The following is a 26,735-nucleotide window of genomic DNA, read 5'->3' on the forward strand; positions in this document are numbered from 1 at the left end:
CTTTGCTCTCAGGCAGTTCCTTTTCATGTGGTGACAACATGGCCCCCAATGGCTCTAACCTTAGCAACCCCAGTAGAAAAGGAACTCGAAGAGAGCTTTTGTTGACTTGGCTTGGGTCCCTTGCCTAGGCCTGTACCAGTCTCTGCAAGGATGGGGAGGTAGCCTTACCTGAACCTCACGGACTGTGGGTCAGGGAGAGATGTTCCTCAAGGACAGCTCAGGTGCAGCTAAAATGGAGAAATGAACGTGGGTAGGTACTTGGAGGCCTAACGTTTCTCCAGGCCTTCCCTGAAATCTGGGTCCAGTAAAAGGCACTGCAGGGGAATTTACTTTGCCATTTGGAACTATTGACATATTGTCCAATTTTGGATTGTCTGACCTAGGCCAGGATAAAGTGGGTACTGGCGGTGGGTCAGAATTTCCAGACCCCTGTATCATGACTCCATGTCCCCCACCCTTCTCAGTTTGCAGCTCAGCTAAAGAGCAGGGTCAGCCCGCCCTTCAAACAAGCACCCCTGGAACCCCATCCGCTGTGTGGCCTGGACTTTTGCCCCACCAATTGCCACGTCAACCTCATGGAAGTGTCCTACCCCAAGACTACTCCCTCGGTTGGCAGGTCCTTCAGCATCCGCTTTGGTCGCAAACCCTCCCTCATCGGCCTTGACCCAGAGCAAGGTAACTGTGTGTGTCTGTCAAAAACTGTGTCCAGATCTTACACTACAGATACTTAAACAGAAGCATGTCTGAAGGCCAGCAGTCCAGAGCTGGATTGATAGCTCCACGGTCATCAGGGATCCAGGCTCCTTCTATCTTTCTGTGCCACCATCTCTAGATGTTGCTTTTATCCTGAAGGATGCCTCATGGTATATAGAATGGCTGCTGGAGGACCAGCCATCATGTCTACATTCCAGGCAGGAAAAAGATCACAGTAGTTAAAAGTATATTAGCACCAAACCGAAACTTGCTTTTTGAAGTAATTCAATGTATTAAAAGAATATTTAAAAGAGAAATATTTCCCATTCATTGGGATCCTTAAAATGAATTCGTATACCTCTGTCTAAGGGGCTTGTGGGTGTCTGGGGGCTGTTTCCAAGTGAACTCTCCCTCCCTCCACTGTAGGTCACCTGAACCCCATGTCCTACACCCAACACTGCATCACCACCATGGCTGCCCCATCCTGGAAGTGCCTACCTGCTGCGGATGGGGACCCCCAAAGCCAGGGTCCCAACGACAGCAGCTTTGGGTCAGCCAATGGAACCCTTGGCCAGGAGCACCGGGGTTTGAGCTTCCTACTCAAGCAGGAGGACCGTGAGATCCAGGATGCCTACCTGCAGCTCTTTACCAGACTGGATGTGGCCCTGAAGGAGATGAAGCAGTATGTTACCCAGATCAACAGGTGAGCCCTGGGCCCCGGAGAGAATGGCCTGAGTGTCAGGGTCAGGATTTCTCAACATCAGCGGCATCAACATTTTGGGTAGGATCATTCTTCGGAGTTGGGGGCTGTCCTGTACATTATAGGCTATTAGTGGTATCCCTGCCTTCTACCCACTAGATACCAGTAGCACCCCCTTCCCCAGTTGTGACAATCACAAATGTCTTCAGACATTGTCAAATGCCCTCTGGGGGGCAAAATCACCCCTGATTGAGAACCACTGATCTAATGAAAGGATGGATGTGGGCAGCATCATCAGTAGAGGCTGAAACTATTTGTTGAGAGGTTTGGGGGGAACTTTATCATTTTAATGTCGCAGAAAGCGAGATGGCTAGACGTGATGTCCCTTTTGGTGCGAAGCAGCAGGACACATGCACCGCATCACCTACAAAGCGTTCTTGCCAGCACAAGTCGCACCGTTCTCTGATCAAAGTTCTAGGTCTCACTACTCAGCTAGAGGACTGGGTTTTAAGGGAGGATGAAATGCCACCTCAGGGACGCAGTTGGTTAAATTCAGAGGGTGGGTGATTCTAGATGACGAATGACCCAGTTTCTTTAACAAATAAATGATTGGAGGGGAAGCAGGTACAGGGAGGCGGGGGAGGAGGAACTGTTAGGGAAGAGGCTTGAGAGACACATCAACCAAATACAGTGTCTGGACCTGGTTCGGGTTCTGTTTCTAACATACCATCTGTGAGAAGACACTTTGGGGAGCATCCGGGATCCCGTGGTCTGGGAACTAGATGGTATTATGGAATGATTGATTTTGTTAGGTGTGGTAATAGTGACTGGTTGTGTCTACAACAGTGTTTCTCAGCCTCAGTACGGTTGACATTTTGGGCCCGATAATTCTTTGTTGTGGGATACTTAGTGGCATTCCTGGCCTCTACTCCTTGGATGCCAGTAGCTAGCCCACCCCTCCCTGCCCTGCTTCAGTTGTGACAACTAAAAATGTCTCTGGACGTTGCTAAATGTTTGCGCCTGAGGGAACTTGCTAAATTGCTAACCGTTTCCTGGAGTGGGGGAGTGGGGGACAGAAAGCACCCTCAGTTGAGAACCGTTGCTTTAAAAATAAATCCTTATGTGCTAGAGACACATATGGAAGTGTTTATAGGGGAAATTATATGATATCTTAGGTTTGTTTTAAACACTCCAGAAAAAGAAAAAGCAACAGGAAAGATGGAGGAAAGAAAAGTGGATCCTGAGTTTCCACTGTTGAAGCTGGCAGCTGGTTACCTGGGGTCCATCATACTGGTCCCTCTCCTTTTGTGTATGATAGAAATTGTCAATCAGAATAGGAAAAATAATGTAGGGTCTGGAGGCAGGAGGCCTGGGTTTGATCCTGGCCCTGCCACTTATTAGCTGTGTGACCTTAGGCAAGTCACTTAACCTCTCTGAGCCTTGATGGTCTCACCTGTTAAAATGGGGCTAATCATAATACTGACCTCATTGAGATGTGGTAGGATTATATCAGCCAGGGTTTACTGATCACTTACAAGGCACCACTCTTCTAAGCACTTTACATATTTTAACTCCCTTAATCTTTACAGCAGCTTAGGACATAGATAGTGATATTACTCCAGATGAGGAAACCGAGTCTCAGAGAGGTTTAATAATTAGCTTTAGGTCTCTGAACTAGGAAATGATAGCATTGGGATTTGAACCTGGGCTCTGTCTGTCTTAAAAACCTATAGTCTTAACAATTATACTCTATGCCAGGGATTGACACACTACGGCCTATGGGCCAAATCCAGCCCACTGCTTTTTTTAAAAAAAATAAAGGCTTATTGGAGCACAGCCGTGCCCATTTCTTTACATGTTGTCTATGGTGCTGTCACAGTACAGCAGCAGAGTTGAGTGTATGGTTGTAACTGAGACCATATGGCCCTTATAGACCATGTTTCCCAGTTGCCTTCTTTTCTCTGGAGCCTGTGTGTAGCTTGGCTGTGAAATAAGGAGTATCCATATGTCACGCCCCCTACAGGAGGGACAATGTATTCACATCTGCAGAGTTGCTGGTGGGATTTTCTTTTTATTTATTTATTTATTTATTTATGGCTGCGTTGGGTCTTCGTTGCTGTGCAGGCTTTCTCTAGTTGTGGGCAGCGGGGGCTACTCGTCGTTGCGGTGCGCAGGCTTCTCATTGCGGTGGCTTCTCTTGTTACAGAGCACGGGCTCTAGGTGCGCGGGCTTCAGTAGTCGTGTCATAAGGGCTCAGTGGTTGTGGCTCACGGGCTCTAGAGCGCAGGCTCAGTAGTTGTGGCGCACGGGCTTAATTGCTCCGCGGTATGTGGGATTTTCCCGGACCAGGGATCGAACCCATGTCCCCTGCATTGGCAGGCGGATTCTTAACCACTGCGCCACCAGGGAAGTCCTGCTGGTGGGATTTTCAGGGAAGGGACACAGAGCATTTGATGGCTCCCTCTACTTAGGATCAAAGGTGAGGCCTGAGCTTCCCTGGTGGCGCAGTGGTTGAGAGTCCGCCTGCTGATGCAGGGGACACGGGTTCATGCCCCGGTCTGGGAAGATACCACATGCCACGGAGCGGCTGGGCCCGTGAGCCATGGCCACTGAGCCTGCGCGTCAGGAGCCTGTGCTCCGCCATGGGAGAGGCCACGACAGTGAGAGGCCTGCGTACCGCAAAAAAAAAGTGAGGCCTGAGGTCAGAGCCTTGCCTGGGGCCTCCATGGAGGCAAGTGGAGCCACGGGCCTCTGCCTTTAAGTTCAAAGTCTTTGCTCCTGCAGGCTGCTGTCCACCATCACGGAGCCCACCTCGGGTGGGTCCTGCGATCCACCCTCGGCCGAGGAGACCTCATCCCCCCAACTGGTCAGCGAAGAGAGCGAGATGGACAGGGCCGATCACGGGGGCAGCAAGAAAGTGTGCTTCAAGGTGTCAGAGGACGATCAGGAGGACTCGGGTCATGACACCATGAGCTACCGGGACTCCTACAGGTGAGGGCAAGCGGTGCTCTCGTGGGGTTTGCTGTGAATGGCCAGTGGCACAGTTGAGGCCCCCGCCGTGGGAAAGTCAGAGTCAGAGGACATTTCCCAGGAAGCAGTGGGATGGGGCACTGTCGCCTAGCTATGTGGTCCTGGGGGGTTAGGCTGCGCCCCCCAGCACGCCCCAGATGCCCCCTTCGGCTCCCCTGCCCCTGGTGGACACCACCCATCCTTTCTGCCTTCGTTACACTCTGTGCACGTTGATGGAATGTGGTCCAAGGAAAAGTCAAGATCTGCAGTGTGTTTTAAAATCAACGTTAAGACCTCTCTGGTTTCTGCAACAAACACTATTTTTACTTGATCCAGGGAGTAAGACCATTTTTTCCCCTGCTGACTCAGAGGATCTGAATTGTTTTCTCCTGGTTAAGTTAATTATTAACAAGATCAGTGAAGTTTGAATTAGTGGGTTAAACAGACTGAAACCCCAATTTCCTGTAATAAACCATAGAGTGAGTGAATGGAATTCCTTACCACAAATAAACAAGCACCATAGCCTCCAGTGAAAGGTTACATAACATCTGACCATTGTGGTTAAAGTAGAATCTTGGAGGGGCACTTCAGTTGTTCGTGGGCAAAATACTGAACTGATAGAATTTGGCAAGAAAGGCTTTGGTCCCCATCCTTCCAGCTTTTATATCCTTTCAGTCTTCAAGGGACCAGATTGGTCGGTGTTTCTTGGTGTCTGTATTACGAAATGGTCTGGCTGACTGGGTACCGTGTGTTCTTGGAGCCTCTTGTCCACAGACCAAGATCTCTCCATCTCTCTGGGTTTCCATTCTGACATTTTTGGGTCCTCCGATTTTTCCTTTAATTGTCAGAAAGGTGAAGGAAAGAATTTCAGGGTTGTGGTTTTTAATTCCCCATGCCTTCTGAGTTCCTGGGATACAAGCCAAGCAAACACAGTCTTTGTTCTTAGGAGGTTTCTAGCCAGGCTGGGGAGACAAAATATGGAACCATGTGGCCAAGTGTGGCGAATGCAGGTGTGTCCAGGGACAAGGCTGTCCCACGAAGACAGTGACAGGAGTTACACCCAAACGAAAATGATTCATTATCCACCTACCACTTCTGTACTGAGGCCTGGAAATGTTTCCCCAGTGTCAGACCTAGAAAACGCACCAGGACAACCCTGCCCGTCTATGGCTCTGGCGGTTGGCCCACGGTGCCTTCTCTGGGCCAATCGTCCACCCAAGAAAGTGGGTTCCGGGTGCTGGGACCAGAGGCTGTGAGTGGGAGGGTGACTCATGCCTTCGTCTCTGCTGCTTTGCAGTGAGTGTAACAGTAATCGGGACTCCGTCCTGTCTTACACCAGCGTGAGAAGTAACAGCTCCTACCTGGGCAGCGACGAGATGGGGTCTGGTGAGTGCTGAGGCTCGTGCTCCAGGAGAGGGGTCCCCCAGCGCGATTCTGTTTTATTTTTAGTTTGTTATGCTTCGTTCCATGTTATATTGTCTTCTATTACTTTGCATGGTGTGCTAGTGGTTCTCCTTCAGTCCTTTAGCAAACATTTATTGCGCACCAGTTATGTGCTGGGACCACGGCAGTGAATGAAAAGACATAGATCCCGGCCCTCACGTTCTCCGTGAACGCCACGGACACGGGACAAATAAAAACATACACGATGCAGTTACATGTTGTGGTGAGGGCTCCAACGTTACTAGAATAGGGCGACCTGATGGTTTCCGTGAATGACACATGCTCAAACCAAAAATTCAGATGACACAGGGAAGTTCAAAAGAAATACATGGAAATAAGTCAGAATCTCAACCTCTCCCCCAGAAATGACTATTGATTATATTTGGGGATTGCTGGTGAACATGTATTTCTGCACAGATGTGGAGAAATGTGGGTGGATGGCTGGAGGGACAGACAGACATAAATAAGATTTTATAAATTAGATTCTATGTTACTTGGAATTTTTACTGAAAGACGGAAATTTGTTTTTATTTTAGTTTTATTGATTTCAGCCTTTAAAATTTTTATTTTGTGAATAAGACAGACATCCACATGGTTCATAATTCAAAAGGCATGAGAGGGTGGGTAGTGACAAACCTCCCTCCCACCCTTGTTACCCGGCCTCCCGGTTCCCAAGCTCCCGCTGTCACTACTGCCCTATGTGTCCTTCCAGAGGTAGTATCTGTGCATAAAAATTCAATTTTAATTTTACTTCAGTTTAACAGAAGAAAAAGAAGCTCACGTAAGATCAGAGATATTTCTGAACTTTAGGTAAATATTTCATCACATAAGATATTCAGCTGCAAAATCTATCCCTGGGGAGGTTTTAGGAAGGCACTTACATGTGGCAGCTGATTTAAATGAAATGGCTGGAGGATGAATCAGGAGACTGGGATCCGGTTCCTTATATCTGACTTTCTGTCTCCTCGTCTGCAGAGTGAAAACTAATAACATTGACTTACAATTGTGTAATGTTTTAGTTCCTGTTGCCCATTTTGCAGATGAAGAAACCGAGGTGCAGAGAGGTCAAGTGATTTGTACAGTGTCACACAGCCAGGACCCGGGTCTATCAGACTCCAAGTCCACTGTGGGTTTTGGAGCTCTGTAGCTACATTGCTTTCTTGAGAAAGAGGCTGGGCAGGTGTGAGATGGGGCAGGAATAGTTGATGGCTGTGGTTTCTTCCTTCTGCAAGGGGACGAGCTGCCCTGTGACATGAGGATCCCGTCAGACAAGCAGGACAAGCTTCATGGCTGCCTGGAGCACCTCTTTAACCAGGTAGGACCTTTGTCCCAACTCCGGCCTGACCTTGAGTTCTTCCCATCAGCCCTGGTAAGAACCCATAAGCCAGGAGCCGGGGCAGGGGCTATGAGTAATGAGTCCCTGCAACTTGGAGGGCCCTGTGGGCCAAACTAACCCAGAGCTTCCCGCCACCCAGGTGGACTCCATCCATGCACTCCTCAAGGGGCCAGTCATGAGCAGAGCTTTTGAAGAGACCAGGCATTTCCCCATGGACCACAGCTTACAAGGTGAGCAGAGAAGAGTCCCCAGGCAGGGCGAGGGATGACATCCAGCATCCGTCGGGGAGACGGGCTGCAATGGGTGACGTGTGCTGGACAGGCGTCAGGCCACCTGGGCCACGTTCTCAGCTTTGCCCCTCACCTGTTGAATGGCCGTGGGTCAGTCCAGGGGCAGTCAGCAGATCCAGCCCATGGCCTGTTTTTGTACAGACTGTGAGCTCAGAATGAGTTTTCATTTATAATGGATTGTTAAAACGGAACGAAAGAAAGAATACGTGACAGAGACTGTATGCCCTGCAAAGCCTAAATCAGTTCCTATCTGACTCTTTACAGAAAAAGTGTGTGGACCGCTGGGCTGGTCCCTGAGCCTTTCTGGGCCTCCGTCTGCCTGTTTATAACATGAGGGGAAGGACTGGAGCACGATTTGCCAAACCTCAGACACCCCCACAGCCCCTTCATCATTTTAGACATATTCACAGAATCTGCCAACATCTTTACATTTTTTAAACCATATTCATTTGCTGCCCATATTATTGATAGATCAAACTGTCTCCCTTTAAAAAATTCAATTTTGAAAGGACCTTATTTAACTCCCTGTAAATGGAAAACCAGTATAAAATGTCATAAAATAATGATAAATCCAATGGAAACAGCAACAAAAAATGTCACTGTACTGTAGTTAGGCACTGTTGCCTGCCCAGAGCTCTTTGTTCTTTATTCCTGAGGGGGATTAGTGAGTTAAAGAAGTGTTAAGGACTTACCAGCACCAAACTGAGACCTTCTTCTTGAAATGCTTGAGAGAAAAAGATTGACTTTTATGTCCCTCTATTTACTTCTCCTCCCATTTACCCATCCACCCACCTATTTATCTATCCACCCATCTGTCCATCCATCCATCCATCCATCATCCATCCATCCATTCATCTATCCATCCGTCCATCCACCCATCCACCTACCCACTCATCCACCCATCTGTCTACTCCATGCATCCATGCATTCATACATCCAGTAAATACTTTCCAAGAACCAGCTTGTGTCAGGCCTTGTGCTGGGCTCTGGGGCCCATCAGATGAAGGTGACACTGCCTCTGACCTCAAGGAGCTTCCAGTAGAGTTCAGGAGATGGGAAAAGAAACAGGCAGTTGCTCCTAAGTGAGGGTCGGAAGTGGTGAGAAGTTGGGGTGCCCTAGCTCAGCTCTCCCTCCTGCTGTCTCAGGATCATCTCTCGCTGGGATGGACCTTAGAAAGAAGAAATGTCAAACTCAGAGGAAACAAAACCACACATATCTCAGAAACCTGGGACTTTGTAGCAGGGAAGAGGCCAAAGGAGCGGGGACCTGTGTTTGCTTGTCTGGGGCCAGGTTCAAGTCCCTTTTCTGTCACTACCCTGCTGTGTGACTTGAGGCAAGTCACTTTTCCACTCTGTGCCTGGACTTCCTCCTCTGTGTAGGGAAAAGGTTACGCTAGGTTACAACTCACGTGCCAGCTCGATTGGTTGTGGCTGTGAGGAGGTAGTACCCGAGAATCCTTCCGTGACTACATCCAGGCTTAGGAGACAAGCATGCCCTGATTGATTGGTGATGTCTGCATTGGATTTGTTGCACCTGTGAGGAGTCTCGGCCTCAGACGAGCGGGAAGGAGTGCTGAGATTGATCAGCAGTGTCTGCCATGAGTGTGATACTATGAATTCGTAGCACACTTACCATGTGTTTGCCTTCCATGAACCAGATCGTGCCCTAGAGTCCTGCCAGCATCCTTGACCTAAGATTCTGAGCTTTGGAATCTAGTGATGGTACAGAGGCCTTTGTGCCCCCATTTTCCAAAGCTATCTAATTGTCCCTTTCCTGCCCTCATGTCACTTTCTGCCCCAGAGTTCAAACAGAAGGAGGAGTGTACAATTCGTGGCCGCAGCTTGATCCAGATCAGCATCCAGGAGGACCCCTGGAACCTCCCCAATTCCATCAAGACCCTGGTGGACAACATTCAGAGATACGTGGAAGGTCAGTTGGGCAGGGAAGGCTGTGATGTGGAGGTTTTGTGGCCTTTGGTTCTTGATGGGCAACGTGGAAGGATCAGGAATGGGTCCATCTCCGTGCCCCACGTCTCTCCAGGCCCAGGGAGAGGACAGGAAGAGAGTGTGTCCCTTTCTCAGCTGTGTCCTGCCCTGGGCAAGGCCCTGGGACAGTACACACTTGATCAAGGAACTGCTGATTTGGGGTGCCTGGGGCTTCCTTGCAGAGTCAGGAGGCTAAGAAGGCTGAACTTGTTCCTTCTCAGCTTCCTAAATTGTGGATGTAGTTCAGTTCCTTTTGTTTATTAACCAGGTTACAAGTTGGGGGGTGGGTGGGTCCTGATCAGACTTGGGCCGCCAGGTAATTTTTGATGCTACAGCATTAAAAAATGTGAACCTGCTGCCAGCATTTATAATCCGAGACCCCACTTGGCTGGAGATGAGTGGTGGCCACCCTCTTTAGGTGGGGGAGGGGTGCCTTCCAGTCCACATGGATCCCACCATGCCCTGTGGCCTGGGGTCTGCTTCATGCACCTTATGTTACCTGTCTGGCCCTTGGCAGCATTTGAGCCTGGGACTCCTGGGTTAGAAGGATCCCAGGCCAGGGAGACATCTGACCAGGACAGCAGGAGGTGCTTGGCCCCAGGGTCATGACCCCAGGAACAGCACCCTCTGACTTGGGAGTCTGTGTTGGCCCTGAGCTGTCCTGTCTTCCAAAACTGTGACTGGTGAAGAGCATGGACTCTGGAGCCAGATGGCCAGTGCTCGAACCCCAGCTCTCCCACTTATTGGCTGTGCGACCTTAGCAAGTTCCTTGACTTCTCTGTGCTCCAGTCTCTTCATGTGTAAAATGGGTTCATAGTGGTGTTGTGAGGGATAAACGCGTCAGTACAAACAAGGCACTTGGTGCAGTGCCTGGCACACAGTAAGCCCTCAGTAAGCATTTGCTGGTGTTATTACCCCACCTGCCCTGCATCTTAGTGCCTCCCCAGGACAGAATGTATCACAAGAGGGCAAATCCAGGGTCCTTTCAGATTTTTTTTTTAAGCCCCTTCTGGGCCCAAGAGCCTTTATTTGACGGAAAGAGAGCAGGGTGTTAGGCCTGTGTCTGGAAGGTCTGGGCTTTGTCTACACGTGGGCAGGGCTTGGCTGTGTAGGACGGTGTGAGTAAGTACCTGAGTACACGTGTGAGTGTACGTGGTCTGAGTGTGCTCCCACATGTACATGCACGCGTGTGTCAGGGTGTGCCCACGCACAGGTACAAGGTGTGGGCTGGGGGCTCTGGCCCATTAGTTGGAGGGGCTGGTTTGAATCTCTGTATAGACAGTTGGGGTGCAGCTAAAAGTGGGGGTTTCATCCCCTGCACATCCAAGGGTTTCTGGAATCTGCTCAACGTTCAGTCGAAGCTCTTGAGCGCGGCTCTGTGTGCCCAGAGCTTCGCCGCGAGAAGGGGCAGTCACTGCGAGAAGGGGCAGGCACTTGGGCTGTGGGGAGGCCTGGCTCGGCTTGCTGCTTCTGCTAACCCCTCTCAGCCCATCTCCTTCTCCTTCCAGATGGAAAGAACCAGCTGCTCCTGGCCTTGCTGAAATGCACAGGTGAGGGCTTCGAAGGGGCAGCTGTCTGTGATTTGCACACACCCAGGTGCATCCGGGAGAGGCTCCCCTGGCAGCCAGTGCCCATGACCGCACCCCGGGGAAGGCCTCTTCTGCCGGCCAAGGTTGACTTTCCCCTGGTCGTCGGGGTCTGCACAGGGGGAGGTAACACCATGGCCTCTAGCCCCTCCAAGAACTACTCAGACCTCACTTCTTCCTCTTGTGTCCGGGGGACAAGTCTCAGGGCCCTGGAGCCAGGAGCACTGTCTCTTGCCACTTCCCAGGCCTGGGCTGATCTTGACGAGGACACAGGATAGAGCACTGACAATTAGGGAGGCTCTTTGCCGGTAGAGCCCTCAGCCCCAGCCTGGGGCTTCCTACCCCAAAGACAGTGGGGTGGAGGAGGGGCTGATGGGGGCCTAGGGGAATCTTGGAGGTGTTCTCTGTCCCTCCCTTCCTTCCAGAAATTCTCAGCCAAGGGGCAGCTAGAATAGGATCTGGGTCAAAATTGGTCACTGAAAACCCATTGGCTAGAGCCAGTCATCAAAAATAATCCCTTCCAGGGCTTCCCTGGTGGCGCAAGTGGTTGAGAGTCCACCTGCCGATGCAGGGGACACAGGTTCGTGCCCCGGTCCGGGAAGATCCCACATGCCACGGAGCGGCTGGGCCTGTGAGCCATGGCCGCTGGGCCTGCGCGTCCAGAGCCTGTGCTCCGCAACGGGAGAGGCCACAACAGTGACAGGCCCGCATACCGCAAAAACAAAAACAAAAACAAAAACAAACAAACAAAAATAATCCCTTCCAGGGAATTCCCTGGTGGTCCGGTGGTTAGGACTCGGTGCTTTCACGGCTGGGGCCCGGGTTCGATCCCTGGTCAGGGAACTAAGATCCCGAAAGCTGCGTGGCACAGCCAAAAGAAAAGAAAAAAATCCCTTCCAGGATATTAGGACCCTGAATGACTGATTGCCCAAAATTGGCCAGTTCTGTAAATCACATCACAAGCAGGGGACAAGGAAGTGGTGGTGGGGGATGGTAAGAAGAAGGCATACTTCTCAAAAATAGAGAAAATGGTAAACTGCATTTCTTAAAACATGGAGCTGGCATCATCACTCTCAATGAATGCTGAGAAATTTCCTAATAAATGAACAGCTGAGGGTAAGGGTTTGGGGAAAGCCTTTGGAAAATCACAAGTTGTTCTGTTGTTTTACGTAGGGAGATGGGTCATTGAGAGGGCTGAGTTTTTCCATGGATTGGCTTGGCTTTTGGAGAGTTGAGTTTTGTGGAGTTGCCTTTGGTGCCTGGGATGAATGAATTCTGTCTGCCAGTTGGCCCCGGATGGGTGGTCGTGTCGGGGAGTGGAGGCTAGTCCCGGGCCCCAGGCTGTGGGGTACAGGCCTGCTGATGGCACAGGAGCCCCCTCCCCATCCCCTCTGCCCGCAGACACGGAGCTGCAGCTGCGGAGGGACAGCATCTTCTGCCAGGCACTGGTGGCCGCTGTGTGCACCTTCTCCGAGCAGCTGCTGGCGGCCCTGAGCTACCGCTACAACAACAACGGCGAGTACGAGGAGAGCAGCCGGGACGCCAGCCGCAAGTGGCTGGAGCAGGTGGCGGCCACTGGCGTCCTCCTGCACTGCCAGTCCCTGCTCTCGCCGGCCGCGGTGAGTGGGGGGCGGGGGAGGTCTTGCTCAGGCTGTCGCTCACCCCGTTCATTCATTCAGCGGCTGTTTATCGAGCACCTACTATGTGTCACTGTTACAGGCACTGGGGACCCAGCAGTGGACAAAACAGAGAGTTCGTTTACTCAGGGACCTTATACCCTGATTTTGGGGAGATAGACATAAACAACTAAGGACCAGGGATGGTACAGACCAGTGGTTCTCACCAGGGCAGTTTTGCCCCCAGGGTACACTTGGCAATCTCTGGAGACATCTTTGGTTGTCACAACTGAGGGAAGAGGAAGTACTACTGGCATGTGGTGTGTAGAGGCCAGGGAGGCTGCTAAACCTCCAATACACAGGATGCTCACCCCGTTCCCACCCCCCAGCAGAGAATTATCTGGCCCCAAGTGTCAGTAGTGCTGCAGTTGAGACACCCTCATTTATAGTGTTAAGGGTTAAGGGGAAGGTCTGGGGTGGTGGCAGTTGAAAGTTTTGATAAGGCAGCCACTGAGGGCCTCAGTGAGAGGTGACATCTGACCTAAGAACCGAAGGAGGGGAGGGGGTGAGCCATGAGGACACTGGGGAGGAGCCCTCCAGGCAGAGAGAACAGCAGGTGCAAAGGTCCTGAGGCGGGAGGATGCACGCAGCGTTTGAGATATAACGAGGTACCCAGTGCGGCTGGAATAGAGTGCGTGAGCCCGGGGAAGGTGGGGGAGGTGAGTCCTGAGAATTAACTGGGGTCTGACTGTTCGGGGTCTTGCAGGCTCTTGTAGGACTTTGGCTGTTACTCTGAGTGGGTGGCAGTCAGGGGAGGGTTTTGAGAAGAGGAGGGACGGGATCTGACTTTGATACTTAAAGGATCACCCAGGCTGCGGGGTGGGGAAGAGTGTAGAGGGGCAAGGGCAGAAACTGGGAGACCAGTGAGCAGGCTTTTGTGGTAATCCAGGTGAACTTTGTTGATGCAAATGACACCTTGTTTAGTTCTTGCAGTAGCCCCCAGGCAGGTCCTTTACCACCCACTTTTTAAGGATGAGGACATTGAGGCCCAGGGAACCTGTGTGAACCTGGGAGTCTGACTCTAGACCTGGTTCCCCCAGACTGCCCTGCCTTCTCCACATCTCTTTTATCTCTGAGTGCCCTGTCCATCCACTCGCAGGGCTCAGAATCAGGGTGGGTCCCGCTACCAGCTCCGGGAGGAGGCAGAGCCAATGACTCAGCATTTCAGGGTACTGGTACCCAGAGCCGATGCCCCCCCAGAAATCCAGCCGGCAGCAGCACTTGCTCTGTGCTGTTTGCCCCTCCACCCGTGTGCCCAGGCCTGAGCTCCCCACACCTTGCCGCCCTGAGCCTCCTAGACATTTTCCTAGGCGGGACAGGAAGCCACAGCTGCGGCGGTTTGGGAAAGAGTGGCCGTGGTGCGCCCTCTGCTGGCCGATGTTGCAGACGGGTGCCTGCCTGGTGGGAGACACCCTCTCATTGGTTTCTGGAACTGAGCACCCAGCCCTCACTTTCTTCCCTGATGAGGTCACCGGGACCCAGTGTGTTAATTCAGCAGTTGCCAGGATATGCAGGCTCTGAGCTGGGTGCTGCGTTGGAATGGTTCAGTGGGATTGGTGGGTTGACCCGGGTAAGAGGACCACCCAGCATGTTAGAGCAGAGATGGGCTCTGACCTGGGAGGTGGAGGACAGGCCTGGAGCAAACATGATCTCACGTCCAGCCCCAGAGAGACCTGCACAAGACCTCATGCCTGGTAGCGCCACAGCCTGGTGTGTCAACTAGAGTTGAATCACAGTATCTTGAAGTGAAACCTGGGGCAGGGGTGGCACCTGTGACTCCTCCACTCTGTCTTGCTCTTGCAGAAAGAGGAACGGACCATGTTGGAGGACATCTGGGTGACCCTGTCGGAACTGGACAATGTCACCTTCTCCTTCAAGCAGCTGGACGAGAGCTACGTGGCCAGTGAGTGATTCCTCCCACCCCCACCGTGAGAGTCGGGGTTCTGGGGTGGAAGGGACTGCTCTGGGGTCACCCTGTCCCTCCCCCTGCCGCCAGGCCAGCTGCCTAAAGTTGACCCAGGACCCAGTGCTTTCAAACCTCATGCTCCCAACATACAGGGAAGGAGAGGGTCTCTTTTTTTATAAACCCAGCCGTCTCCAAGAGCGCTTAAGAGGGAAAAACAGCCAGTACCCAGTTCTTATTAAAACTCCTAGAGATAACCTTCGGTGGGTTGAAGACGTGTTAAGATTTTCTAAGAACTTACACCATAATTTTCTTCTTTCCTTTCTTTCTCCCTCCCTCCCACCCATCTTTCCACTCGCCTACCCACTCATTCACTCATTCATCTACTCATCCATCCACCCATCACCCATCCACCCACACACTCATCCATCTATCCACATACCCATAATTTCGAGCACATGATACGTGTCAGGCTCAGTTTTAGGTTCTGGGCCACAGTGGAGAGATATACGGTCATGGTTTCTGCCCTCCTGGAGCTCACGTTGTGGTCCAGTGGGTCTCAGCCCTGGCTGCACTGGGATCGCCCAGGGAGCTTTTCAGACACTGATGCCTCAGTCCCAGTCCCAGCCCTGGTGATTTGGATTCGGCCTGTGGGGTGGAACCTGGGCATTGGGATTCAAGATAAACTTTCCAGGTGACTTTGGTGTATAGCCAGGACTGAGAATCACTGCGCTTGGTTCTAGAGCCATGGTTCTCTGAGTGTGATCCCTGGACCAGTGGCACCTGGAAGCTTGTTAGCCTAATTCTCAGGCCCCATCCCAGACCTGCTGAATCCCAAACTGGAAGCAGAGCCCAGAAATGTGTGTCAGCAATCCCTCCCGGTGATTTTGAAGCATGCTAGTTTGAGAACCCCTGCTTTTTCTGTTGTTGTTTTTCATTATCACCTCCCTAAGGAGCTTGTTTAGACAATTTTTTCCTAATCGCCCACACCCCCATGAAATTTTTATATCATGGATATACTATATATCTGTTTATGTACTATATGTATATATGTGATTTACATACAAAAAGAGTAAGTGTTTTTTTTTTTTTGCCTTTGCCCCCAAAACCAATTTTTACCTCCTTGGAGGTGATATCACCCTGTTGAGAATGTGTAAACTAGAGTCTAGAAGCACAATGGGTTTCATTTCAGTACCAATTGGAATTGGTTGGCAGTGGCTGCCTGTCTGTAGGCCAGCTTGGGCTCAGGGAGAATTATCCATCAATTAGTGATGTCTGCTATGGGAGCAGGATGGGGTGTTAGTGCCACCCCTGCCACAAGCTCTTTGCTATGGGTGTAAATAAGATGCAGGTGCTGTTTGAGGGTAGCTTTTGCCAGGTAGAGGCCCTGGGCTACCAGGTGAGGGGTAGAAGGAGCATTGGTGAGGCTCTGAAGAGAAACAGGGACAACTCCGCAGCTGGGCAGAATCAATGTCAGGTGTAAGAATTAAGCAGTAGAAACTGGGACCTGTCAAGGGAGGTGAAAAGGGAGGTCAGAGGCTGCTCCTCTGAGTGGTAGGGGGACGGGGCTATCTGAGGTGCCCCGAGACTGTGGGAGGGCAGGAAGGTCTGAAGCCGCGGCTCTGGGGTGGGCAGACAGGGAGGTCCTGGGACATCACAGTGGCGATCTGAAGGAGGTCTGTAGCTGCCCTCGTGGAGGTGGGGTGGTGCCCCTCCGGCCTTGATGGTGAGCCCTGTGCCCCACCACGTCCCCCACCAGACACCAACGTCTTCTACCACATCGAGGGCAGCCGGCAGGCACTGAAGGTTATCTTCTACCTGGATAGCTATCACTTCTCCAAGCTGCCCTCCCGCCTGGAGAGCGGGGCCAGTCTAAGGCTGCACACCGTGCTCTTCACGAAAGGTGAGCCGCGGGGACGGGCTGAGTGGGGCCCACTGGGGATGGCCGTGCACACCGGGAGCCAAGCACCTGCCCTCGCTCTTCTTCCTTCACAGCTCTGGAGAACATGGAGGCACCGCCTCCTCCAGGCAGCCAGACGGTGGAAGATTTGCAGCAGGAGATCAATGCCCAGTCCCTGGAGAAGGTTCAGCAGTATTACCGCAAACTCAGGTATCTGCATGGGCTACATGATGGGGGCAGGATTCTGAACACTGTCACGGGGAGTGAGCATTAGCGTGTAAGGCACCGGACGGGCTCCCAGTGCGGGGGCGGGCAGTGCCCTTTCTTGAGCATCTACTGTGCGCCAGGCCCTCTGCCTACATGAGCTCATCAGATTCTCACAGCAGTCACTGGCAGCCATTCTAACCCACTTTGAAGATGAGGAAACTGATGCCCAGAGAGCACACCCAGCTTGCCCAAGTCACGCAGCTAGACTGGGTCTGCTTGGCTTCAAAGCAGGTCCTTCCATCTGGGGGAAGATGCCTGTTTCATTCTGCATGGGGTGGGGAGCTGGGACAGGGGCCCTGGGATTCTTGAGCCTGTGAGTGAGGGACATGACTCCAGAACCTTGGCCCTGCTCAGGGGAGACCCCCAGAGAGAAGAAAGAGTAGGGGTCACATCCGCCAGGAGGAAGCCTGGGGCCCAAGGAGGCAGCTCCCACTACTGCTGCCCCCATCCCAGCCCGTTCCTACTTCTGCCTCACCTTCTCCCTCCGTGAAGAAGGTGGGCTGAGAATTAGGAGACCGGGGTTTCAGGGTGTGGTAAGGGCTTTAGTATTTGGAAATGGGAGAATGATGCTTTCGTATGTCTGTTCAGGGAAGACATCTACCTGTATTATTATAACTGGCATCTCTCTGGATCATTCGATGCCATCAATCTGTTCTGTGCTGTTCGCTGAATATTTTAAAAATTACCACTCTAATCATTCATTCGTCTCTTCTTTCATTCAGCCCCTGTCACTCAAGGCCTTCCATAGGCCAGGTTCTGTTCTGGGTGCTCGCTTAGGAGTCAACAGTGACCAGACAAAGCCTGTTCTTCATGGAGGGTAGATTCTAGAGCTGCTGTGGTCTGGCCCACCCCCTGTTTTGTCAGTAAAGTTTTATTAGCACACAGCCACGTTCATCTAAGTGTGTATCGTCTCTGGCTGCTTTTGTGTTGCAACAGCAGAGCTGAGTAGCATCTTCACAGAGACTGGTCTACACAGTCTAAAATATTTACTCTTTGGCCCTTTACAAAAAAAGTTGGCCGAGCGCTGTTCTAGAAGGGGAGATAAGCAATAACCCAGTAAACAGAGCAGTGTGACGTGTCAACTGACGAGGGTGCTCAGAGGAGAGAGACAGCAGGATGGGAGAGAGAGTGGGCTGTCGGTGCTGATTCCCACGGCCAGTCGGGGGGAGGTGGCATTTGAGGAGTGCCCGGGAGGCCCCTTCCTGCTTCCCCCAGGGCTGTTGGAGGAACAGGTGACTGTGGGTGTGGAGAGCTGTGCCAGCCGCTCTTAATGATTTGTTTCCTCCAGTTGTTGGAGGGCAAAGAGGCTGCGGCTGCAGTGGGGCAGGGGCTGGAAGGACGGTGGGCGTGGCGGCCCTACCCTCACCCCCGTCTTTCTCTCTCAGGGCATTTTACCTGGAACGGTCTAACCTGCCCACGGACGCCAGCACCACAGCGGTGAAGATAGACCAGGTGTGCCCTCCTTCCCCTCACCTGCCGTGGAGCTTGGGCAGGGCTGGGGGTTCGTGCGGTCAGACAGGGCCCAGGGTCACACCCCAGCCAGAATCCTGGCCGAGATGCCCCAGAGGCCTCTGCCGTCCCTCCTCCAGGAAGTCTTCTGTGATAACTCCTTCCCCATTCGAGAAATCCTGACATCTTCCCCACCTGCTTCAGAGCTCCTTAGATGATGTGTTCTCACTGGCACCCACTCACCTGTGCCTCTTACATCTCCCTTGTTCATTGCAGCATCTCTCTGAGGCTGGAGCCTCACACCAGATGCGGCCATGCAGTGCTCTTTTTGTGTGTTTCCAATTTGTTGCCAGCATTTAAAAGTCAAAAGATTTCCCGCAAAACGGAGGCTTCTAGTTTATCTTTAGCAGTGGGAATACCTGGCTGTCTGGGCCACATTCCTGCGTGTTGCACTCGGCCTTGCGGGGGGCTGTGCGCCCTCCCGCCGCATGCTGCAGGCCTTTCCCCCTCTGCCCAGACTCTATCAGGCCTCGATTTCTTTTTTTTTAAATTAATTAATTTATTTGGCTGCACTGGCTCTTCACTGCGGCACACGGGATCTTCGTTGCAGCGCTTGTTGCGGCGCACGGGCTTCTCTCTAGCTGTGGCGTGCGGGTTTTCTCTTCTCTCATTGTGGCGCGGGCTCCAGAGCGCGTGGGCTCTGTAGTTTGCGGCATGTGGGCTCCAGTTGAGGCGTGCGAGCTCAGTAGTCGTGGCGCGTAGGCTGAGTTGCCCTGCGGTGTGTGGGATCTTAGTTCCCCGACCAGGGATCGAACCCGCGTCCCCTGCAATGGAAGGCAGATTCTTTACCCCTGGGCCACCAGGGAAGTCCCTGTCAGGTCTTGATTTTGACAGTGGTTTGGGGGCTCCTGGCCTCGGACCGCGAGGCTGAGCTCCGAGAGAAGGGCTGGGCACAGCCCTTCGGGAGTTTGTATGATAGTCTGGCCGGCAGAGTCCTGAGCCGACACAGGAAGCACTGGCCGGTGTTCTGTGTCTGCACAGGCGACGCAGGAAAGGGGAGGTGGGGCAGAGCAGAAGGGAAGGCTGGTCCTGGGGAGGTGCTGCTATTTGGAGAGGACAGGAGTGGGTGTTCGCTGAGGCTTGGTCGTGGGCGCACCTGGGCAGGTGAAGAGAATTAGATGGGAGGGTTAGGCCTGAGATATTTCGTGAGCATAGGAGGTGAGCCGAGAGGACAGCTGCTGTAATGGAGCTGGATTGGAGGTGATGACGGGGAGGAAGGACAGGTGGGGGCCTCCTCCGACCGTCCGGGTGTGTGTGCCTCGCAGCTGATCCGCCCCATCAATGCCCTGGACGAGCTCTGCCGCCTCATGAAGTCCTTCGTCTACCCCAAGCCCGGTGCCACTGGGAGCTTGGGCGCCGGCCTCATCCCCATCTCCTCCGAGCTCTGCTACCGCCTGGGGGCCTGCCAGATGACCATGTGCGGCACGGGCATGCAGAGGTGTGCGAGCCCTGAGCGGGGGCGGGCCTCTGGGCGGTTTGGGGGCCCGGGACGGGAGGACGAAGGCCAGGTTTGAATCCCGATTCTGCCGCTGCCTGTTGAGCCCGGACGAGGCCATGGCTGCCCCCACCCCCCACCGAGCCTCAGTTTGTCTGCTGTGAAATGGGACCTCGGGAGGAGGTGGTCCTTGGAGGGCTGCTGAGTTTCCCGGTTCTCTCACCCTGGTTGGTGTGACTGAGCGTCTCTGCAGCCTGGCTCTGCTGGAGCATCCATTCAACATAAGCAGGAATGATCGTGCCTCTTGGTTGGCGCAGATCTGGACGCTTTCTCACTTCCGTCCTCTGTCCCTGCTGCTCTGATTGGGGCCTTGGGGGCCATGGGGGGGAAGGCCGTCGCCCCCGTCTCACCTGCCACCCCTGTTGCCGCCCCCCCTGCAGGAGCACCCTGAGCCTCTCCCTGGAGCAGGCGGCCATCCTGGCGCGGAGCCACGGGCTGCTGCCCAAGTGCATCATGCAGGCCACGGACATCATGCGGAAGCAGGTGAGGGGACCCATCCCCCGGGGCCCCACCAGGCTGCGTGCAGGGCACCCAGATCCGGGCCCGGTGGACACAGGGAGAGGTGGACTCACAGCCCGGGTGGGATGAGGGGCCATCTGGGGACTGGGCTGTTGCCCGTCTCCCCATCTAGAGGGCTGAGGATTTCAGCTCCCGTTACGCCCACCCACACCCACATGCTTCCTCAAGCGCCCTGGACTCCGTGCGGAGGCAGCCCAGGGCCTCACCGTTCTTTCTTCCCAGGGCCCCAGGGTGGAGATTCTGGCCAAAAACCTCCGAGTCAAGGACCAGATGCCCCAGGGTGCACCGCGGTGAGTGGCTGTCCCTCCCCGTCTCCTTTCCTCTCCTCCCTTCTGTGAAGGCCAGGACTTGGGCTGGGCTTCACCCCAGACAGACCCGCTGGTGTTCAGATGGGGCTTCCCCTCTCATTTACGGGACCCCATTTGGGAAACAACAAATACGACTCAGTCTGTTACCTCCCAGAGCTCCCACTTTGGCTGGGAAAGTGAGGCAGGGCCCCCACAGTGAGCCATGGGGCAGTAATTTGTGTGCCCCCCACCGGCTCACCCACCGCCCTTCTCTGCCACCCTGCTGCCCTCAGAGCCCTCAGCCCACCTACCTCACCTGTCTTCACGGCCCATCATCTCCACATTGATGTCAGACCTTCTCGTGGTACTGTGTGCAGCCCCTTTCCCAGGAATAACTCGTTACTGTGCGTCCTCCCTCTCCATCCACACTACCCTGCTTTGCTGTTGACTTAGGCCCACAATTTTTGTTTGTTTTTTTTTTGCGGTACGCGGGCCTCTCACTGTTGTGGCCTCTCCCGTTGTGGAGCACAGGCTCCGGACGCGCAGGCTCAGCGGCCATGGCTCACGGGCCCAGCCGCTCCGCGGCACGTGGGATCCTCCCGGACCGGGGCATGAACCCACGTCCCCTGCATCGGCAGGCGGACTCCCAACCACTGCGCCACCAGGGAAGCCCCAGGCCCACAATTTTTAAATAACTTTTTAATTTTGAAATAGTTTGACTCACAGGAAGTTGCAAAAATTGTACAGGGAGTTTCCATGTGGTCCTTCACTCAGTTCCCCCCACCAAGAATAATGTCTCACGTAACCACAGGACATTGTCAAGACCAGGAAACGGTGTTGGAGCAATACAAGAACTCATACAGATCTTATATATGTTTCACTAGTTTTTGTATGCACTCTCTTAGCCCTCATTATTATTATTATTATTTTTATTTTTAGGCCACATGGCATGGATTGTGGGATCTTAGTTCCCCGGCCATGGATTGAACCCGGGCCCTCAGCAGTGGAAGTGCGGAGTCCTAACCACTGGACTGCGAGGGAATTCCCCTCATTACTTTTACTTTTTTATTTCTAATTTTTATTTTTTGGCCTTACCGTTTGGCATGCGGGATCTTAGTTCCCTGACCAAACCCGTGCCCCTTGCAGTGGAAGCATGGACTCTTAACCACTGGACTGTCAGGGAGGTCCCTCCCCTCATTACTTTTAAATACTTTTATATGTCGCTTCCCCCGCTCCAGGCACCACTCTAGTATCTTTACCTATATTAACTTATTTGCTCCAAACAACAACTCTGTGAGCAAGGTACTATTACTATCCCCCATTGATAGGTGGGGACACTGAGGCCCAGAGAGGTTAAGTATCTTGTCCAAGGTCACACAGCTAGCACACAGAACCACAGAGTTGCGCTTCTGAACCCAGGCATTCTAGGCCCAGAGGCCACACTCCTGACCACTGTGCCACCTTGCTTCCCTGTCTTGTCTGTGTCACCACAGCAGCCTCCTGTCTGGTCCCCCTGCCATCATTCTCCCCACAGCAGATCTACCGTCTCCCCTGCTTGAAACCCATTAGTGGCTCCTTCTTACTTGAGGGTAGAGCTCAGAATCCTCCCAATGCAGAAAGAAAACCAAGGTAGCTCCCCACGTGCTGCAGGGAGAGGCCCCCAAGATATATTAAGCATAAGACTCCAGTGGCAGAGTACTGGGTCTACTTTGCCACCATTAGCGTGGAAAAATGCACACCCACCCACACAAGGATCTTAACATAAACATGCGCACATATATGTGTCTGTTTTTGTAACCCCCTTGCCAGTCTGGAGGGAGCAAGGCTCCTGTGGGGCGGGGACTGTACCACTAGGGGAAAGTGGGTGGCATCAATTTTTCACTCTGCATCTTTTTTACACCTGTTGAGTTTTGTTTTCTGGGCATGGATTACATGCTCACATAGATCACATGTGGCAATAATAATAATAGGCCTTGGCCTGCCTGGCTCGTCCTCATCCTCTTCACCTCCATCCACCAGGCTCTACCGCCTCTGCCAGCCGCCGGTGGACGGAGACCTCTAGACACTGAGGTGCCTGGTGCTTGGCTGCGTCCTCTGGAGCTGGGATTTGGGAGGACACAGGGGGCCGTGTGGCCTTCTCCAGAGCTGGCCCGAGACCTCCTCTCCTGCCTGCTTGAAGATCTGTCCGGCCTCCTCCATCACCTCCTGGGAGGATAAGCAGTGCCCCCACTCCTGGATGAGATGGTGGATCGGCCCTGGGCTGGCATGTTCTTCACACTTCTGCCAGAAGCCCGAGGGGTGCTGGGGACCCAAAGAACTGATGGGTGCAGCCAGGGCCTGGGCTCCGGCCTGCAGGTCTCCAGAACACAGGGGAGAAGTCACGGGCACTGCAGCTGGAGGCCCGCGGCCCCAGCTCCCTCGGGATGGCTCAACCTGCACTTTGGAAACCTCTGGTTTCCTTCTACGTCCACATTCCAGGCGACCACATGTGTCTGCTCTTCTTCCTCACCTTAGCTTCCAGATTCCCCCCTAACCCTGTACTAATCTGCCCGATGGACTCGGAGAAGCCGGGCCTCTGCCGTAAAGACAGGGACAGGGCACAGTGCCTGTTACCAAGAGGACGGTCGAAAGCCGCACCGGCTTCCGCCATCAGCGCCATTGGAACTGGAGCCATCAGCCCTGGGCACGAGATTTGCTCTGACTTTATTTATATGGCGTGAACTCTATGGTTTATTTTGAGGTTTTTATGTTGTCGCTGGTATCGCTGAGATTTCTTTTTCCCCCCAGGTTGCGTGATTATATATTTGACATTTTAAATTTCAAAGAAAGCTATATTGTCTAACAGGGGACCAGCATAAGGTAATATTGACAACTTTTTCCAGTTCTACTAAAAAAAAAAGAAAAACTAAATTATTGAAAATTCAAAAGATGTCAGTATTTCATCTTTTCAATATTAGGGTCTTAAGATATGGCTTACAGGTATCGACTAGGGTTCCTTTTCCCACCCACCCTCGGTTCTCCAGCAGTTGGTCTGTATCAGGGTGAATTACTTTGTTCTTTGAACAGCTGGCTACAAGGGTTTGAGAGGTGGCTGGGCCAGGCCTGGGGGCTGGAGGGGGTTGAACCATTCATTGGAGAGGCAGTCCCACACTGGTGTCTGTCCTCTGCAAGTAGAAGGGCTGCCAGGAAACACTTAGTGGTAACTTCTGTAATTTATTTTTTGATGTTAACTCAGAGCAGGGCATTTGGGACTTCTCAGCCAGCTAGAGAGACAGGAAGCTACCCTGCCCACCTGGGCACAAGGACCCACACAGGATCCCCCCTCTGCCCCCCCAGCAGTTTGTCCCCTCTAGGTTCTGCTGCCAGCAGGGAAATGTCACAGCTGGGACAGAAGGGAGGAGTCTTTACAGCCTTGGCTGATGGGTGAAATCAGGTGTGGGTTTCCCGCTGCCCTGGAGGCTTGAAGACCCATCAGCATCTTGGCCCCGTGCACCCCCAGGGGCCGCCTTCCCTCTCTTGCCACCCTGCACCAGATTGCAAGAGATGGGCTTGTTGCAGGACAGAGACGGCACAGATACAAACGAGGACCCCATGGCAGAAACGGAGAGGGGCCCCCGAGGGCAAGGGCATCGTGCACTGGTTTACTTTGAAATGTACAGATCTTCTCATTCAATTCATGATAGATTTTTTATTATTATTATTAAAAGTCGGTTTATAATACAAAGATCCTGATCTGTGGCTAGTTCCTTTGGGGCCAACCCTGGTGGCGTGGACGTGGCTAAGCCGGCCAGCATCACAGGCGGAGTGAGCAACAGCTTTGAAGATGGCATGGAGGACGATCGCTTCGATACCGTCAGGGCCCTTGAGGCAGCGATCCCTGCTCAGTGAGTTACCACTCTGAACCTCAGTTTCCTTCTCTAAAATGTCAGAGTATATATATTCCCTCGCAGGGGACTGGCGAGGAATACCCGAGATTGTACCGCGGCTCTGCCATTCAGGTGTGCCAGGAAAATTACCGTCTTTATATGTATTTCACCTTTATTTTGGATTCTCAGTTCCTATTTCACTGTGATGGTAGAAAAATGTGACTGTTCTTCCAGGCATTCCCTCGCCTCCTTCTGATGTCATGCTAGGACTCTCTGTCTCACGTGTGCCTGCGGATTAGGGTGGGTCTGAGGGACGCGCCATCCTCCGCCCCAATTTGCAAGGCCCGTTTGGTCTGGAATCCGCTGGAGTGGAGTTCCAAGTACTCAACACGTGGTTGGGCTGGTTCCTGGCCAATCAGAATCCACGCTGGCCGCAAACGGACCAATCAGAACAGACGCCAGCACAGATGCTGTTCCTGCACACCGGGACCTGCGATCTCGGTCCCATGCTGAGAGCGCCTTATCACCGGCCCAAGCCCGAGCCATGTTTATGAAGCTGCCTGAGTCCATCTGCCGAGTCAGAGAAATCTCATTCCCGGGCCGAACTGGCCTGCAGACCTGTTTTGCCAGGCCTGCCCCATGCCTTTCTCCGTCTCCCTCCCTCCTTTCCTCCCCACTCCTTCATCCCGACCTCTTCCCTCCTTCGTTTCTTTCCCTCCTTTCCCATGCTTTGGAAAACACTGACCTCTGTGAAAGGCTTCTTTCGGGTGCCTTCCTCTTGAAGGCCCCCCACTATCATGGCCACACTTGGGGCTCCCCTAAGTCCTACCATTTTGGAAGAGAGCCCCTTCTCTTTTAATCTCTTTTCCTTCTAAACTACCTGTCCCAGAGCTCATTCTCTCCAGGCCCAGACTGGGATCCTCCCAGAGAGAGAGCCTTGTGTCTTTCAATTACAGGTTTCAAAAGACTCAATACTATAATCGATGAGAGTGAATCCTGGTGGGATTTCAGGCACAGTGATGGACCGATTTTTTGGATTGTCTGAAGCCAGTGTTTGGATACAGGGAAAATCACTCTGAGGGGACAGCCATCAGCTCGATCTGTATTTGGGGGTCCAACAGGGAGGATTTGATGCCTTCCTCCAGGCAGATACTTTTACAGGAAGCAGGAATGTCTGCCTGTTCTGCACCCTGAGGGCCTGCAATGCGAAAAGTGAGTTCTCCTGCGGTGATGGACAGGGGCAGCTTTGGTTTAGGAGCTGAGAAGTGGGGTCTCTGAGGCCTTGAGCAAGTCACATTCCTTCTTAGACAACAGAGCTGCATCAGCAAACAGAGTGGAAGCCCAGGGCTATTTCTTTCTCTGGAAGGCCTTTCTCTCAGTACAAAGTGGAGTATGAAGGGCTGCTTACAGCAGGGGGGTGTTTTGTAAGAGACAAGAGGTCTCAAACTGGCAGCCAGTGGACTGAAACTTGGAAATTGACGTGGGTTTTGTTTTTGTTTTCCCGATACGGTTTTTATAATTTTGAACTAGACACTCGTACTTAAGGACCAGCAGCTTTTACTTCCAGATTCTGATTTGGGGTTTGTCTTGAAAATTCAGAAGCTCTGGTCCCAGTGGCCCTTGTGGTACCACGTGTCCTGCCTGGTCACATATCCACTGGAGCTGAGGAGTGGCCACTGCCTTTGGGCAATGTGCCAGCTTTCCATCCCCCACCTGGCCCAACGCACTCCTTTACCTCACCTGCTCGGCTACAGGATGGCCCTGCCAGCGCTGGCCTCTTGACCATTCAGATCTTCACCTCTGGAGTTGCCATGGTGATGTTGGCTAAGAGAGGAGCTGGTGACCAGGAGTTGTAGTGCTGACCAATGGAGCATCGAGAGGTGGGTGAGTCCCCGCAGCTGATGAGATCGAACCCTGCTTCTCTGCTCCCTTTGAGCCTCAGAGCTGACTCGGATAATGTCCTTTGCTGTAGGTTGTGTTAGGGGCCACTCAGGAAACCAAAGGTGGGATGGAGTGTTCTGGCCACTTTGTGATTTTATCTAAATTTAACTGTTTATATCTTTACCATCTTCCTCTTCCATCAGTGAAGCACCTTGAGAGAAGGAGTCACATCAGTCCTGTCTGCTGTGTCCCAGTGTCTGGCCCAGTACCAGGCGTCCGTGAACCATGGCTCAATAAAAGAAAGCAGGCTCATAACTGTTAGAGCCAGGAGCCCACACCCCAGCTGTGTGCGGCCAGTGCACATGCCTCCAACCACGTGCTCTGCGCCT

General features: G+C 52.8%; 1 protein-coding gene across 5 annotated transcripts in view; it reads left to right on the plus strand.

Moving 5' to 3' along the window:
- PREX1 (phosphatidylinositol-3,4,5-trisphosphate dependent Rac exchange factor 1) overlaps nucleotides 1-24,323 on the plus strand; it is a 197,954-nt gene extending 173,631 nt beyond the window's left edge. For all 5 annotated transcript variants that reach the window (XM_024750367.1, XM_024750368.1, XM_024750369.1 and 2 more), the window contains 17 exons: nucleotides 465-675; nucleotides 1,120-1,396; nucleotides 4,178-4,384; nucleotides 5,700-5,788; nucleotides 7,078-7,160; nucleotides 7,321-7,411; nucleotides 9,273-9,401; nucleotides 10,966-11,007; nucleotides 12,445-12,662; nucleotides 14,523-14,622; nucleotides 16,382-16,525; nucleotides 16,618-16,732; nucleotides 18,175-18,241; nucleotides 19,564-19,736; nucleotides 20,174-20,276; nucleotides 20,535-20,602; nucleotides 22,619-24,323. In XM_024750367.1, the coding sequence (XP_024606135.1) occupies nucleotides 465-675; nucleotides 1,120-1,396; nucleotides 4,178-4,384; nucleotides 5,700-5,788; nucleotides 7,078-7,160; nucleotides 7,321-7,411; nucleotides 9,273-9,401; nucleotides 10,966-11,007; nucleotides 12,445-12,662; nucleotides 14,523-14,622; nucleotides 16,382-16,525; nucleotides 16,618-16,732; nucleotides 18,175-18,241; nucleotides 19,564-19,736; nucleotides 20,174-20,276; nucleotides 20,535-20,602; nucleotides 22,619-22,661 (2,160 nt within the window). In that variant the 3' untranslated portion in view covers nucleotides 22,662-24,323. The remainder of the gene's footprint in view (nucleotides 1-464; nucleotides 676-1,119; nucleotides 1,397-4,177; nucleotides 4,385-5,699; nucleotides 5,789-7,077; nucleotides 7,161-7,320; nucleotides 7,412-9,272; nucleotides 9,402-10,965; nucleotides 11,008-12,444; nucleotides 12,663-14,522; nucleotides 14,623-16,381; nucleotides 16,526-16,617; nucleotides 16,733-18,174; nucleotides 18,242-19,563; nucleotides 19,737-20,173; nucleotides 20,277-20,534; nucleotides 20,603-22,618) is intronic.
- The last annotated feature ends 2,412 nt before the right edge of the window (nucleotides 24,324-26,735 follow it).

The sequence above is a fragment of the Neophocaena asiaeorientalis genome, unplaced genomic scaffold (assembly GCF_003031525.2).
Source record: "Neophocaena asiaeorientalis asiaeorientalis breed wild unplaced genomic scaffold, Neophocaena_asiaeorientalis_V1.1 scaffold606, whole genome shotgun sequence".
NCBI lineage: Eukaryota > Metazoa > Chordata > Mammalia > Artiodactyla > Phocoenidae > Neophocaena > Neophocaena asiaeorientalis.